The following is a 15,561-nucleotide window of genomic DNA, read 5'->3' as shown; positions in this document are numbered from 1 at the left end:
GGAAACACGTTCCAAGGACAAAAAGAGAAAACAGACCCTATAGACAATCATCAACTGGATAACAGAACTCAGAGTGAACACACGTACATATTTTAAAGAAGTTTAAAAATCTGTCAGTAATTTTCTTCCACCCACAGACAGATTTCAAAAAGATCATTTGAACTTGCAACAGAATGCATGCAATACACATGCAAAGCAAACAATAAAACTGAACAGTGTTTACAGAACATCATTTACTTAACAGATACTTCCACAAGAAAATAGTTAAACCAAGCCAAAATATTCTTTTTTCTTACCAACAATCCCAGAGCTGCAAAGTATATTTACTAACTTCAAATACTTAAAGGCCCAATCCACAGAGGTTTGAGTTCAGGAATGTTGCGTATATATACCTGTTATAGTAATTATTACAATGTAACAAAGTAACAAAAACCTTAAACAAACCTAATGCATCAAAGCAAAAAGTATTTGGAAAAACAATTAATATCCACAGAAACTGTGCAGGTTTACCTTATAAAGGTGATTATTCAAATTAAACTGGAGGTTCAAAAACAACTACAAATTAAAGATATGTCATGATACCTGATTAATAGATCATTAGTTTACTAAACATATGTAACATATTGTCTTGCATACTGCTTCCCCCAATTTATCAGAAAGTGCTGAGTCAAAACTTTGGCAGGTACCATCTAACATCAGGTCTGTTATTTTAAGCGAGGGACTTAAGGTGCAGCATTACCATGCAGTTACATTGGCAGTGCCATACAAAATGCATGTTTGCCCATCCTTAGGAAGAGTAGGCTGCAGAGACAGGAAGAAGCAAAAGAAGATCACATTTAAAGGAGGAATGATTTTTGTTAACTGATGAATCTGATTCTTGAGGATCCACTTATAACAACAAATATACTGGATTTTTTTTCCCTCTTTCTTCCACATATATCTGCGAAAAGATTACACTTCAAAAGTATTCTGTTAGCTGTAAAATGTTCCCTGGTTGAGAAATGCACAATAGAAGTGCAAAAGAATTTAAAGGCTTAGAGATTTATTTTAAGTAGACAAACTACAGAATGTGGATTCTATTCCCTTTAAAATAGAAGATTGATGAATCTTCCAATTTGCAGACATAAAATAACAATGCATAGAATTTATTTAATAGATATTTGCATAGAAACCTATTTTCTCTCAAAGCAAGGACCTTAAATGTAGAACAACATCATTTAGGGGGGAATTCAGGAATCTCTTTGTCACACAGGGGAATAGAAATTTTAAATTCTCTCCATTAATGACTATAAATGCACGTGACCATGGATCTTTTCAAGACTTTGCAGATTTTTGGAGTGATGATAACCAGGGATTTAAGAGCCAAGTTGAGTAAATTAAGTTAAAATGCAAAACAGCCATGTTCTAATTGAATGGTAGACCAGGTTCAAGGAGTTTTAATGATCTAATCCTGTTCCTATGTTCCTCATGTTCCTATATTACTGTGCCTTTTTTTCTGTCTGTACAGTGTTGCTTCAAGCCATGTACTGCCAATTCATCCTTTGCTTAAAAACATGCTATACAGTTAAATGGTGTACACCTCAGATATAAAAATTTAAGATCTCTGCTAATTTTGGAATGTTTTGCAATACCACCTCTTTGTGCCTTGAGTTAGCACTGGTTCACTTCAGTGACCCAGTCATATGCAGCAGTCTTCTTCTGAGGACTTCACCGGCAATGGCTCAGCCCACAAAGAGGAAGCAAAAGATGAGGCACACTAACTCGAGCTGTTTACACACCTTGACACTCATTACATAGCTACATTGGCAAAGACATGAAAATGTATTTATAACTTCACGGTCCTTGCACCTGAGCTGAATGAACAATAGAGAGAATATAAAAGAGGGACAAGTGAGCGAAACAATTTGCAGAGGTCTCTGATCAATTAGTAAGTGAATATGCCAAATGACAGCCAAAAAGTCATGCAAGCCACAACATTCCAGGCTCAATTCCTGACCTACAAAATACATTAGCACATGAGATACTAGAATTGACCAGCACAGCTTTTAGTTGGGAAACATAGAAGAGTACAACAAGACAGACCCTCCGACTCACAATGTCTGTGCCCACCATGATGCCAATTTATACTAATCCCATCTGCCTGCAAATGGCATATATCCCTCCATCCCCTGCCTATTCATGTACCTCTTAAACGTTGCTACTGTACCTGCTGCCACCACCTCCCCTGACAGTGCACTCCAGGCACCTACCACTCTCCCTGTAAAAAATTACTTGCCTCACAAATTTCCTTTAAACATTGCCCCTCTCACTTTAAATCTATGCCCTCTCGTACTTGATATTTCCACCCTGGGAAAAAGACTTTGACTATCCACCCTATTGATGCCTCTCATAATTTTATATGCTTCCATCAGGTAGCCCCTCTGCCTCCGATGCTCCAGAAAAACAATCCAAGTTGTCCAAACTCTCCTCACAGCTCATACCCTCTCCTTAAAGCTAATACTCTCTAATCTAGGCAACATCCCGTGACCTTCTTCTGCACCGTCTCCAAAACCTCCACATCCTTCCTGCAATATGGCAATCAGAACTGCACAAAAGTAGAAGCAATATAGCTTCTACTCCTGGTGACTCTGTGCTGGAAAGTGCCAGTGTGTTGTAACAAAAGAATTATACTCAAGTATCCTCCTCCAGAATTGACTAACTTAGCAACAGAGATGTGGCTGAGCCAGCAGGAGGGCAGAAGCATCCACTCTCAGAATTGATATAGAATCTCAAAAAGTAGCAGAAGTAGATTTAAACTAATTTAGTACTAAAGGCTTCCAATACTGTAGTCATCTGACTGACTTATCATTTAGAAGCCACATATTGTACACTGGCAAAATACAGCAACAGCACTAACTTAAGAAACTATTTAGGCTATTGCACAAGTTGGACTGCATTTGAGCTTTCCTCATTAAATCTTTTCCTAATTGTTTGAAATAGACAGAAACATAATAAATGTTCAAGGCAGTGCAAAGGACAACATTGCAAAGAAACAGCTAACTTGCTGGAAAACAAATTTACAAATCCTAGTTGCAAACTCAATTGTTTTTGTTTCCTGCTACTCATAAGTCTAACCAATCACTACCATATCACTTCCTAATCATCTTCATTCTAATAATATGAAAGAAATAAACTTTTTATAATCTGTCATTGAACCTGAAGCCACTTGCTCTCACTTTCCCTTTTTCCTTACATGACTCAGGGCGGGGGGGGGGGGGGGGGGGGGGGGGGGGGGGAGGGGGGGGAGGGGGGGGGGGGGAGGGGGGAGGTGGTGTCCTCGTAGCTGGCTTTTGCTTCTTTCATTAACTACACCTCTCTCACAGTGTGTAATACCTAATGAACTTAACACTTACGCCTAAGGGAACTTGATCTCTGAAGAGCCATCCTTTCTCTTTGGCCTTTGTGTCAGCCTTACATAAAATGATCATAACCCAAAATGTATCCTGAAGGACAAGAAACTCACCTGCATGAGACTGGCTACTTAGTGGTGAAACAGAAGCATTCTGCCCAGGGTCCTGAATGTCAACATGGGTGCTATCAGCACGTCTCTGCACCTTGAGATATCCAGCTGTTGATAACATTGGACAGCCTTGCCTTGTTGCACTACTGTTCAGAGGGCATATAGATGGATCTGTTTCTCCTGCTAACCAATGGTTCAATAATCTGTTTGATAATTATGTGCACAAACAGCTATTTAAAGCATCTCCTGAAACAGCCTAAAGAACTAAAGCAACTTTGCGTGTCTTGTTGGTGAAATTCACCAGGTTTCTTAGAAGCGAATTCAGTGTTCTAATTGCGCCCTGCTAGCTTTGAATTGCAAGAAGCATTGTCCCTCCATCTCTGTCAATGTGTGTACACTTGCTTGCAAAAGCCATTCAAAATTCCTGGGATTTCTTTATTCTTAATTCTACAATTATCATTTTAATTCTTACCAGAGTCAAATTTTGTTAGCTGATACCCCACTCCAGGTAACTATCTAGATTGGCACTTCAGTGTATAAAGAGGGCTTGCTACACTCTCAGATCACCGAAGTAGTATTCTATCCACCTGTTTGTTTTGGGCATAAACAATCCCACCTGAATTTTTCATTGACTATCTAGGTTTCCACATATTCTAGCTGTTGATCCTCCCTCCATAAACAACAAACAGTATCTGATTGGTTCATTCATATGTTAGTCATGGGACTTCACTGTAAAATAACAATGACTTCAATTGTGATTTTAATGGCTATGACACATCCCAAGTATGGAAGATGCACAAATTCAACTCCTTCAATTCAGTCTGGTGTAGAGAACTAATTGAAAGCCATCTCCATAACCTGCAAGGGCATGGTGACAATGAGAAACAAAAAGCAACAGATGAATACCTGGCTGGCATTAACTGCCCATTTAACTAGTCACGACTTGAAATATGCAGTCGGGTGCAAGAATTTAGGAATGATATAGGTTGTCCACGGACTGCTGTCAAGCATTGGATTAAAGTTTACACCTCTTCTAGCATCTCCTGCTCCGTCTGTGACAGAGTCTTCATAATCTACAAAGCTGAAATGAAAACAGAAAACCTGGAAACACTGAGCATCCTCATCAGAGAAACAGAGTTCACATTTCAGGTCATGAACCTTTGTCAGAACCAGGATAGAGAGAAAACAGGTCAGTACAAAATTGTAGAGAAGGTGGGGGAGGGATGGATAGGACAAAGGGGATATCTTGGATAAGGTGAGGCTAAGGTTGCCATGGAGGTAGGTCATATAGATCCTCCAGTCAAATGGGATAATGGGACAAATAACAGCAAGGCTTTAGGACATGCCTGGCAGGTCAGGATGTGGAAATGGAGAGGGATCCAGCATCTGCAGCATTTTTGTTTATTTCACCCACAGGACTGGAGTGGACCCAGGTAATCCTTGATCCCAAGTGGCTTCCTAAGAAGAAAAACACACACCAACCACTTACAAGAAAACAAGATATTTGCATAAGAGTCAAGGACACAGGTTGCTGAATTAAGTCTTCCTCCAACAACATAAGTATCTTACTTGCAAGAATTAACAGATTCTACATGTCCAGATATTGATGTCAAAAGGATCCCAACAATCTACTAGAAATCTGGAAAAAGAAGACATCTGCAGCTGGACCACTTTCAGGTAAAGCAGTTATGCTATTTTAAACAGATAAGCAAAGAAGACCCATATGATCGTGCAAGATCTGATCTCAATTCGTAGATGGTTTGATCTTTAAATAAAAAAAACTTAGTTCATTGTAATAAACCACTTCAGAATAAAAATGCGTTGAATGCTCTAAATCTGAAAAAATAAAAGAAAAACGGAAAGTTCATAACCAGATCGGCCAGTATCAGTAAAGAAGAAAAACGAGCTGGATATCTCAGGTGCAAACCATTCAACAGACATTTGAAACTACCTACACGGAGGAGCGAAGGGGTAGTTTAATTCAGTGACAGAATTGAGAGGGCCCATATAGTTTGCAGCAAAATGAGATGCAGATCTGGTAAAGGCGGAGTTGTCCTTATTATCCTGCGGGTTTGCTTCTTTGTCACCCAGCCAGCAGGCTGCAATTGTGGGGCTGAGGTGAGAGTGAGCTCAGAGAAAGCTGAGGACTCAATACGTGGCACTCGAGCAAGACGCCTTCCATTGCGATCCCTCCAGCAGAACCATAAAAGTTACGAAACCTCGGAAAACAACACAAAACCAGGATTCATTCCCTCACTTCGGATTGCGGAAAATAAAACTCGTTTCCTTTTACCTCTCTTTTCAGACAAAAATCACAAACCTTTTTCACTCGTCTGGCAGTGTACAGGCCGATCCCCTCTTGCACTTTGGACGACTTAAGGGAGAATCTATCGGGCACATACATGCCGAGCATGGTGGCGGCGGGGGCGGGTCGGGCGCAGCTGCTGTCACCGCTCGGATCGCCTGCGGGAACTTGCTGCCCGACGCGGCGCGGCTGCCATGTTGGTGCTGCGGTGCCCGGCGGCGGGCGGCGGCTCGCTGATTGGCTCGGCTACTTCCCACCCTCTCACTCGCACCAAACTTTTCCGCGGATGGCGCCGAGGTGAGTCGAGCGGGCTGCGTTTTCTCGTCCGAACCAGACCGTGAGTGAAGCCGTCCCTTGGTTGCAAGAAAAATCCAGCCCGGTGGCGCCCGGCGAGTTGAGAAAAAGTTGTATTGTATGGGAAAAGCAATTTGCATAAATATTGTCACTGCTATTTAAATAATACAGCACCTGAAGCAATGCCTCAAAAACGCCTTTTGCGTTACCCACCATAAGAGGTATATTTGTCAGGGGAACCAAGAGGATCCATTTTATTTCCATTAATCAGCAACATATTTAAAAGAAATCCCGTTTGTCTGACACTTCGTGTGAGAGAGTGAAATCGAAGCCATCACTGCCAACGAGGTGATAACTGTGTCCAAAATTGAAGAATCAAGCATTCGGGATATCCCGTGGTGTCGATTTATCTCTCTGAACAGAAGGTGGTTGCGGATGGGGGTAAAAAGTCACAGCGATATCGCCTGAAGTAAATCACATCTCACATTGTCTTGCGTCCTGCCGTTGAATGAAGCTATCAAGGAGAATTGTTTTCTTAAATGTGCCTGGGAAATTGTTTACTCTGTGTTTATATAACATTTGCTGATTTGAATTCGATTTGCTCTTTCAAAATAAAATCAATCAATATCGACACAGACGCGTCTATAAAGGCCGGGGGAGGGGGGTGCGATAGGCTAACGTGTCAAATGACAAGTATTAGCTTCACTTCAATAATCCGCAAGTGACGAGCGAAAATACTTGGCTCTGTCCTCTGAAGGCAACCTTGTACTGCTGATTGGAATTATGAGAGCACCAGTTCTGACTCTTTCTCGTGTTCAGGTTGATGCCACGTCTGTCAAAAATAGAATTTTATATGTTGGGAAATTAAACCAAACACAAATAAAAACAGTGCTGGAAATACTCAGCAGGTCAGGCAGCGTCCGTGGAGAAAAAAACGTTAACATTTCAGCTTGATGATCTTTTATGAGAACTCACGTTGGAAAGTCATTAACCTGCAGCATGAACTTCGTTTCTCACTACGCAGATGCTGTCTGACCTGCTGAGTATTTTCTGTTTATATCTTGAATTTCCAGCATCTGTATTTTTGTTTTGTTTCCTGTTAAACTAAAGAGTTTGGTCTAGCCTCATTACTGGCTCCCTACATCATTAATCAATGAAGCACACATAAATGATTTAATATGTTGATTGCAATACTTTCATCTTCAGCTTTGTTTTAAATTGAAGAACTGCTTATCAGATGAATGTCTTTGTGAAATGGTTACTTTAAGTTGAATTTCAGTTAGAAAATTGATAAATAAGTCAGTAAAGATATCATAAAATACTCATGATTTTCCTATAAATAATGATAAGAATGGTGATACTCCAGACTGCTTAAAACTCAATAATTACTGTTCTTTCTATTCTGTTATCCAAGGCCTGAGTGCACTGATCTTGTAGATTTGTCTTACGACCTTTGCCATATGTAGTAATTTTGGCAGCTGTCCTCTCTGATGTTTCATTGGAGGAAAATTGGTTTCCTTATTATGGCAAAAATTCAGTCACTAGTTGGTAGCTCATATTTCAGCAACACTCACAGTGTTGAGTATTTTGGATAGTGCTGTGGTGCATGCATTCCTGCACACACACACACAAAGAATATAGAGTAGCCAAATGATGATGGAAGACCTTGTGCAGAACTGAATTGACAACAACACTAACAAATTGGGTCATGTCAATCAACTTAAAACTCAGTATGAAGAACATATGTGAAATGCTGGTATTTCACAGCAGTAAAGATTACCCAAATGCTCTACTGAAGGGATCCTCAATTGCTTTCAGGTGTGTTGAGGGTTGATTGCAATTTTTCTGACATTGCTGAGGTTTAAACTTTGGCCATTGTCAGGAACAAAATTATTTTATGAGGACTCTGCACATTGTGCAGGCAACATGGATGGGCACCTTGGTTGCCATACCCCTCGGAGCTAAGGACAAAGAGGGCAACATGCTACAAGAGGATGGAGAAGAAGAACGGCCTTGAACCAGAGGCCCTGTCCACCAAATGTATTCAAATAGTATTACTCATGTATCCGTCTGAAAAAGACCATCGCCTCAGGTGTCTGTGGTTTATAAATAAGGTGTTCATAGAAATCCGCCACATGAGGAAGGCACAGTTGTAATCACAGAGCAGGACTTGAACCACACAGCCCTTTGAAATAAGTATCTTGAATTACATTGGATGCACAAGAGACTGTAGATGCTGGAGTCAGGAGCAAAAACAAAGTGCTGGAGGAACTCAGTGGGTCAAGCACTTTTTGTGGGAGGAAAAGATCTGTCAAAGTTTTGGGTTCAGACGCTGCATCAGGCCTGAGAGTGGAGAGTGAAGGTGGCCAGTATAAAGAGGAGAAGGAGAGGAGAAAGACAGGAGCCAGTAGGTGATAGGTGGACTGCGGAGGGGTGAAGGATGATCATTGTTCATTCCTAGTGAAGAGGAGGCAGTGGTGGCAAGGGAATCAGAAGTTGTCAAAATGGTGGAGGGCATGTGAGGTGTCCTGGATGTAGGTGCGAAGGGGCTGGACAAGGGGAGACAGGATAGAGTCAAGGTATGAGGAAATAAGTTCAGTGGGGCTAGAGCAGGCAGAAACAATGGGCCTACCAGGGCAGTCACATTTGTGGATCTTGGGTAGGAGATACAAATGGGAAGTGCGGTGTTGGGGCACCATCAGGTTAGAAGATGTGGAAGGGAGATCGCCTGATGTGCTGAAATCTGTGGCAGTGCGAAAGGCAGTAGCCTAGTGTTCAAAGGTGAGGTATTGGTTCAGGGGTAGGTATGAGGAGGTATCCAAGAACTGCCGTCTGGCCTCTGCAAGGTAAATCCACCAGTGTCAGGCCTACTTCCACGGACACCTCCCAACCTGCACATGCAGGCATCTCCCAGTCACCACCCAGCTAATAGGATTCACCTGCCGCTTGTTCCAGACTCATCACCTGCAGACTATTTAACACCAGTTCTCATCCACAGTCCTTGTTCACTTATTGAACTAGCCAGTCCCAGCTTTACTCTCCCTGCCTCAGGTTACCTTGTTGCCTGCTGTGTTTAATTTCTATCCTCTCCTGTTTTGGTGCCCCTTGTGGCTTGTTGGTTTGTGGTCTATTATTAAAGTCATCATTCACTGCTAAATTATCTCCGCTGCTCCGCTTTTGGGTCAAGCCTCCTCTACAGCCGTGACAACCAGACTACAATGGTATCGCCCTTGTCTTCATGCTGGACATCCATTATGAAGATGAGGTGGTGGGGCCTATTTCTTTGCCACAGGAAGCTTCCAGGCAGTAACTGGGACCATGCAAAATACCTCACAATTTGCAGCTGACTGATCCATAAGGAACATTACAGATGGTCTGTCAGGAAAGCAGACAAGCTCTTTTTGAAAGTTGGAGAAGCTAGTACATGGATTGAACGAGATGGGGATTATGAGTTTTCCTGGAGTCAATGGACAATTGATTGCTCCTACCTTGCATTGAGGGCACCTCCTCGGAACTAGTGCATCTTCAGTGACCACAAGGGGATCCCATTGATTAATGTCCATTTGCGCTGTGACCATGATCAGAGGTTTCTCATGATCAATTCCAGCACATTAGAGACAGTCATAAAACTATCCTTAGGGAATCTATAGAGGATTGGCACCTGATTCCTTGGTGATAAAGGTAATTACTAATGGCATAGGTAATAATTTTCATTCTGGGACTGCACCTGAGTGGCCATATAATGAGAGCAATGCTATCTCATGAGTCATGGTTCAACATAAAGTATCTGTCCTATAGGAATAGCTCTGCTGTTTGCACAGATTTGGAGGTATAACTACAAAACAGCCTGAGAGAGTTTCCAGATTTGTAATGGCTTGTGCCATCCTATGTAACTAGCAATGATGCTGGTTCAGCCATTGCCAGCAGCTAGGCAACAACAGGAGGAAGCACAGGAGAAAGAGAAAGAAGACGTTAGACCACACCACTGTTCCCTTCTGGCTGTGCATTCAGACTCTGGATTCTCCAAACATCCCACCAACTTTCCACAACATATTTATGCTTATGTCCTTCAAAACTATTAAATAATAAAGAATAATAGATTCATCAATGTTTTTCTTTGTGCATTCCTGTGTTGTGCATCCTCCGTGTGCCCTTGCCTGTTCTAGATTTGCCTACAGTGTGCTTCTCTAGTGGCTGTAGCATAGCTAGTGGAAGGCTACTGACCTGGTGGAAGATGCTGCAGGTGATCATGAATGACAACCCAAAGTACCTCTGGATCTGAATCCCAGCCTTCATTCCCCACTGTTGTCATGAGCTGATGTAATGTGGGCCAGGAGGCTGATAGGTGATAGCAAGTAGTGAGACAATGAATGAGGTTGCAAGACTGCAGTTCCCCAAACCACTACCAATCTCTCAGGGTAATATCTCTGAAATCCTGGTAATCTATTGGAGGTGGCCAATGCATCTATGAACACTTGTGCCCATGAAGGCAGCAGTCTGTACATCCACTTCACACTGGGTGACTTCTGCTTGTGCTGAAATAGAAGTGGAGAGATATGGTATCATATCGCTGTTTTTGCCAGTGTTAATGTAGTGAGGGTGACTACTTCCATGCTGACTAAGGTGGGACCCACCACCACACAAAGCCCCATGCAAGATCAGAGTTGAAGTTCCTGAGGGTCTTTGATGTTACAATTAGACCTTTGGGCCCAGCCAGTGCCCCAAGCACCGCATTGTAAATGCCATCAGCTTTCTTCTATAGCTGTAACTCCCATAGCCCTCAGCTGAAGGTTTGTACCAAAGCTTATGTGCAACCTCATCCACCTGTGAAGTGGAACCAAAGCTACCACTTCCCCCAACCAGGATGTATCTCACACTCCTCATGCAAATCCCATTTTTATAAGAACATCCAAAACACTCCCATTATCAATATCTGAATTGGTGATTGCAAATATTAGATCAAGATCAGAGTGACTTTATCCATCTCTCCACATGAGCACTGAGATGATATACTTACTTCTGTTTGGTCTGCTCTTGTTGGCTCCATTTAGGTGTTACCGCCTCTGGCAGGAGCAAAGGAAGTTGTATTCATGAATTTTTGTCCTGTGGTTGGGTGGTATGTCTCCCACAACTAAAATAGCAGTGTATGGAAGCTGTGACATGTTAGAATTAAAGTTGTATCAATCTTATGAGATATGGTGGATCATTATGTGGATAGAGCTTGCTGAAAGGCAAGGCTAAGGGCTATGTACTGCACTGGCACCCTGTGAGGCTAGTGGTGCTTTTGGGAGGACCTTGATTATGTGTGTGAGGTCATTAAGTATTTTCTGCACTGGATCCAGGTCCTTGGGACTTTACTTCAGATGTTGACTTCAACAGCATCCTTCTCCCACTTCTGTTTTACTGTGTGCTTTCAGGGCTTCCCACCCCAGTCTGACCAAGGGGCATAAATCCACGTCATCTGCTAGCACTTCCTAGAGTATATTTGAGCAACAGGAACTTGCTACCATCATTTTTCTCAGCTGAATGTGATTGCTGGAAAATCTTCCAGCACTGTTTTTAGCGAACAAGCACTTCCCTTTTAAAAGGAGCAGGCCATATTTGTTTGTCACTGGCATAATCCAATAGGTCATCATTGCAGCTTCAGGACTAGTAATATTGTGAATATCACTGAATGATCATGATAATCAAGATGGTGAGAGAGGGGTTCACATTTCCCATATGACCTCCATTGACTTAAACAGGATTAGCCACTTGCACATTGCGAATTCCATGCCGAATTTCTAGTGCCATTGAATTTTTCCACTTGGACTCTTCACCGGCCCTGATATCTGCTGCACCCTTTGTATAGATCATATTTATGGCAAAACTTATGATATCATTGTCCAAGTTTCTTCAGCTAAGGCTGAGGTTCTGCTGGTCTCACCTCAGCTGTCCTTACTTAGTTCTACTGATACGTTTTGTTGTCACTCTGCTTCTAAATTATCAATAACACCCTGAATGATTCTGTGTGGATATTGCGACTGAATAACAGTTGAAGCAAATTTGTATGGGCCCTCCATTCTCTTGCTGACTCCACTATTGAATCACTTTCTCTGTCAGCTTCTTCCTCCCCGCTTTAGGTTTGTATGGAGAAAAAGATGAAGTTGTAGTTTTCTGCTCAGCAGTGTTGCCTTATTATTCTATTTGTTTAAGAATCTCCTAAAAGAATAGTCAGAATAGAGAAATCAGTGGAACATATTTGGGTGTTAGTACATGTTAAACATAAACCCAACCATGGGTGCAGAACTCCCCTGTCCCCTCCTATTGTCAGTTAAGATCTCTGTAGCTGAAATTATTATCCTTTTCTTCTGAGTTAGCTCATGGATGGCTGTTGTTCTGTCTCCTGTAGAATACAATATTTGCTGCTTTCAGTCCTTTTACTTGGCAACTTTGCAGGATTTATGTCAAGGTGTTCACTGCTAGATTGACCAGCATCTGTAATGGTATCTACCGATGAGCTCAATCTTGTATCAGAGGTGACTCAGTGACCTGACCTAGGGATCTTTTTGATGGGAAAAATGGGCAGACACCTAACAGTACTTTAGCCCATTGGCAAAATTTCACCAAAAAATTATTCCAGGTTAAAATGATAGAACTCTCTCAAGATGTCTTGCTATAACTCGCATGTAGGAAATTGCTTGACCAGTCTCAGGCCAATTAATAATAGGTCTGGATCCAAGAACGATTACTCCTAAGTTGGTAACATGCATCCTGTGTGCTAAGATTTGAACCGTATGTAGATCCGTTCTTTTACATTGCTATAGTTTACATAAAACACTTAAAAGAAAAATGGAGAATTTTCTTGTTATTTTGTCTACATTGCTCTCTCAATGAATAGCTCCAAATATATTGGGACAGATCTCACTAGCCTGTTCCCCCTGCACAGAATCATCACCTTCTGTCAACTTGACCTCTGCTTCCCTCGAGAATGAGCACGCAGTATCCACAGGTTACAATGGGGGATTTCCGGGACCAGTGGGCACCACAGAGGCTCAAGTGCGTTCTAGATAGAGGTGACTGTGTTACAATTTGAAATTGTAAATAATGTGAATTGTGGAATACTGTGGTATTGTAACGATGTGATGCTGTGATCACTGAATAAGCCTGCTTTAGAAAAGGAAAAGAGAACTCAATCCCTGCTGATCTAGCCTGGTTGCAGAGGGCCAGTGAGGTTGACTGTCTGCATCCTGGAGTCCAGCAGCATGGCTAAAACAGTAACAAGGCCACTGATGATACATTCTGGAGCCTCCCCTCACAGCCTTTGGCAGATGGCAAAGTCCCTCCCCAACTTTACAGACTGTTAAAGCTCTGTCATTTTTAATTAGTTTTAAATGTCTCTAACATTTAAATGCTTTTTAAAACCTTTAAAACTGAAATAAAAAGTATCAAAAGATTAAAAGACAAAAAATATTCCAAGACTTTTGTAAATAATTTAAAACTTAGTAATGTAATTTTAAAAAAACAGAAATAAGATCACATGCTGCTTAGAAAACAATGCTCCACAATTCAAAATCAAATTTACCTGAAGTAATAGGAATAATTTCTGGGTGAAATAGTGTTAATTGCAAAATTGGACCTCAGACTTCCATGCATGAACCATATTCGCACACCTACTGTTTTGTTTTACAGCATTTCTGCCCAGAGTGATGTAAACCAGAGTTCAAAACTCCACAGAGTGACTTTTCTGGACCTGTCTAACAAGACCTAGGAGCACATTATGCTACATTACTGCTTGACTTGCTTCTTAAAGGGATACTATGCTGGCATAGGGTAACCTAACTGAGTAGCCTCAGAAATTATTGTAAACTGCTCAAGCATCTTCTGAAGTCCAGTGAGTGTGTTACAGCTAACAGAATTTTTCTCCCCCCAGCATTTAGCTACTGTACCACTCGTTTTCTGGGCGCCTCTGTGGTGACATCATTGGCAACAATTCATTTCTGGAAACTTCATCATAGGTATTAACCTGCTGTGAGGCCTAGAAAATGGTTTGCTATAGTTTGACCAGTTCTAATAACCACATTTTTCAGAACAACATACACTGAAGATGACAGGATTCTGAAAGCTAACTTGGCTGACTGCTACTATACTTCATCTGTGTTGTTTTTCACAAATAAGGAAACAAATGAGACCTTGTCTTGGTGGACATCCAGCAAGTTGTTAGTCATTTAGCAGAACATCTTTGGACAATTTGGCCTAGAGAAGCATACACCAATTAACTGTGGTCAAAGAACCAAAGAAAACTTTTGACTAAAAGGTGTTATTAAATGGAAAAGTACTGCGTTGGGAGTAATTACTTTTAAATACTGCTCTGTGACAGCATTCAGGACTGATCAGTCAATCAGGCAACTAGTTATTCCTGATGACATTGCACCATTCCTTCAAACAATGCAGAGAAGCACCAGCTGGATCAGGGTGAAAAACTCCAGGTGGCCTCTGTCTGTGACTACACGGAAGCTGAGAACTGAATTAGTAGCTGCTGTGTGAGGGGATTGTCATCCAGCTCTTACAAGGAAATATGCATCACCTCCTGGGGAAGGTCCTGGTCTCCTGATTATTTCCAACTGTCTGTGAGAATGTTTGAGACAGTACAAATGCATAACTACTCCCTTCCCCAGTTAACTCCAGTGAGCCCCACATCAGATTCCCTATGCTTCATGCCAGACTCCCCATGACATGAATATTTTGCACATCACTCGTGGTGCCAGTCTCTGAGATACTACTTAAGGTGTAAGGCATAATCCTGCAGTTTGCTCATCTACCTCTCCCTGCACTACTTCCTCCTGCATCTCCATCTCCTCCTGCACATCCATCTCTTCCAGTTTTGCTTTGTGCTGTTCTGGTGAGGGATAAACAAGCAGTAGTAGGTTGTGTTTATAATTGGCACATTAGCCATGTTAACAATAATGCAGCAGCATGAATGTTTTGCAGTTGTCTATCACTGATCAATTCAAAGAGAATATAATCAGCACAATGAAACATTGTTCTTGATAATCCTAGTAGATTTAACATAGCCTTTGCTCAAGAAATGGTTTGTGCCTTGGTCCTTTCTGACCATGAGGAGGAAAATGGTCTCTTCTTGCCTGGAAAGGTGCCACACATGGGGGGGGGGGGTCATCTCCCATGCTTCCTTCCTATTCCTCACTTAATCTAACTGGAGATGAAGGAAACTGAGTGACCTTTTCACCTTTTAATTATCTTACAGTGCGTGCGTGCATGTGTGTGTGCACGTAATTATAGGGAATAGAATGTCAAAGGTGGAGATGTTGTCGGTCAGAGTAGGGTGTGTTGCCTGTGGATGGAGTAATAGTTTGAATGTGTATGTTTACCCATTTGGATAGATGTGTATTATGACAGAGAAACTATATGATATACATGTCTCCTTGACACTTCACGAGTTACGAATTTTTAGCGGCATTCTCCA

General features: G+C 41.8%; 1 protein-coding gene across 3 annotated transcripts in view; it reads right to left on the bottom strand.

Annotated features, from left to right (window-relative positions):
- prdm5 (PR domain containing 5) overlaps positions 1-6,636 on the bottom strand; it is a 217,161-nt gene extending 210,525 nt beyond the window's left edge. For all 3 annotated transcript variants that reach the window (XM_052044647.1, XM_052044639.1, XM_052044657.1), the window contains exon 1: positions 5,820-6,636. In XM_052044647.1, the coding sequence (XP_051900607.1) occupies positions 5,820-5,912 (93 nt within the window). In that variant the 5' untranslated portion in view covers positions 5,913-6,636. The remainder of the gene's footprint in view (positions 1-5,819) is intronic.
- Positions 6,637-15,561: the final 8,925 nt, after the last annotated feature.

The sequence above is a fragment of the Pristis pectinata genome, chromosome 2 (genome assembly GCF_009764475.1).
Source record: "Pristis pectinata isolate sPriPec2 chromosome 2, sPriPec2.1.pri, whole genome shotgun sequence".
NCBI classification, from domain to species: domain Eukaryota; kingdom Metazoa; phylum Chordata; class Chondrichthyes; order Rhinopristiformes; family Pristidae; genus Pristis; species Pristis pectinata.
Note: the sequence above shows the minus strand (reverse complement) of the source record. Positions and strands in the feature narration are given on the sequence as shown.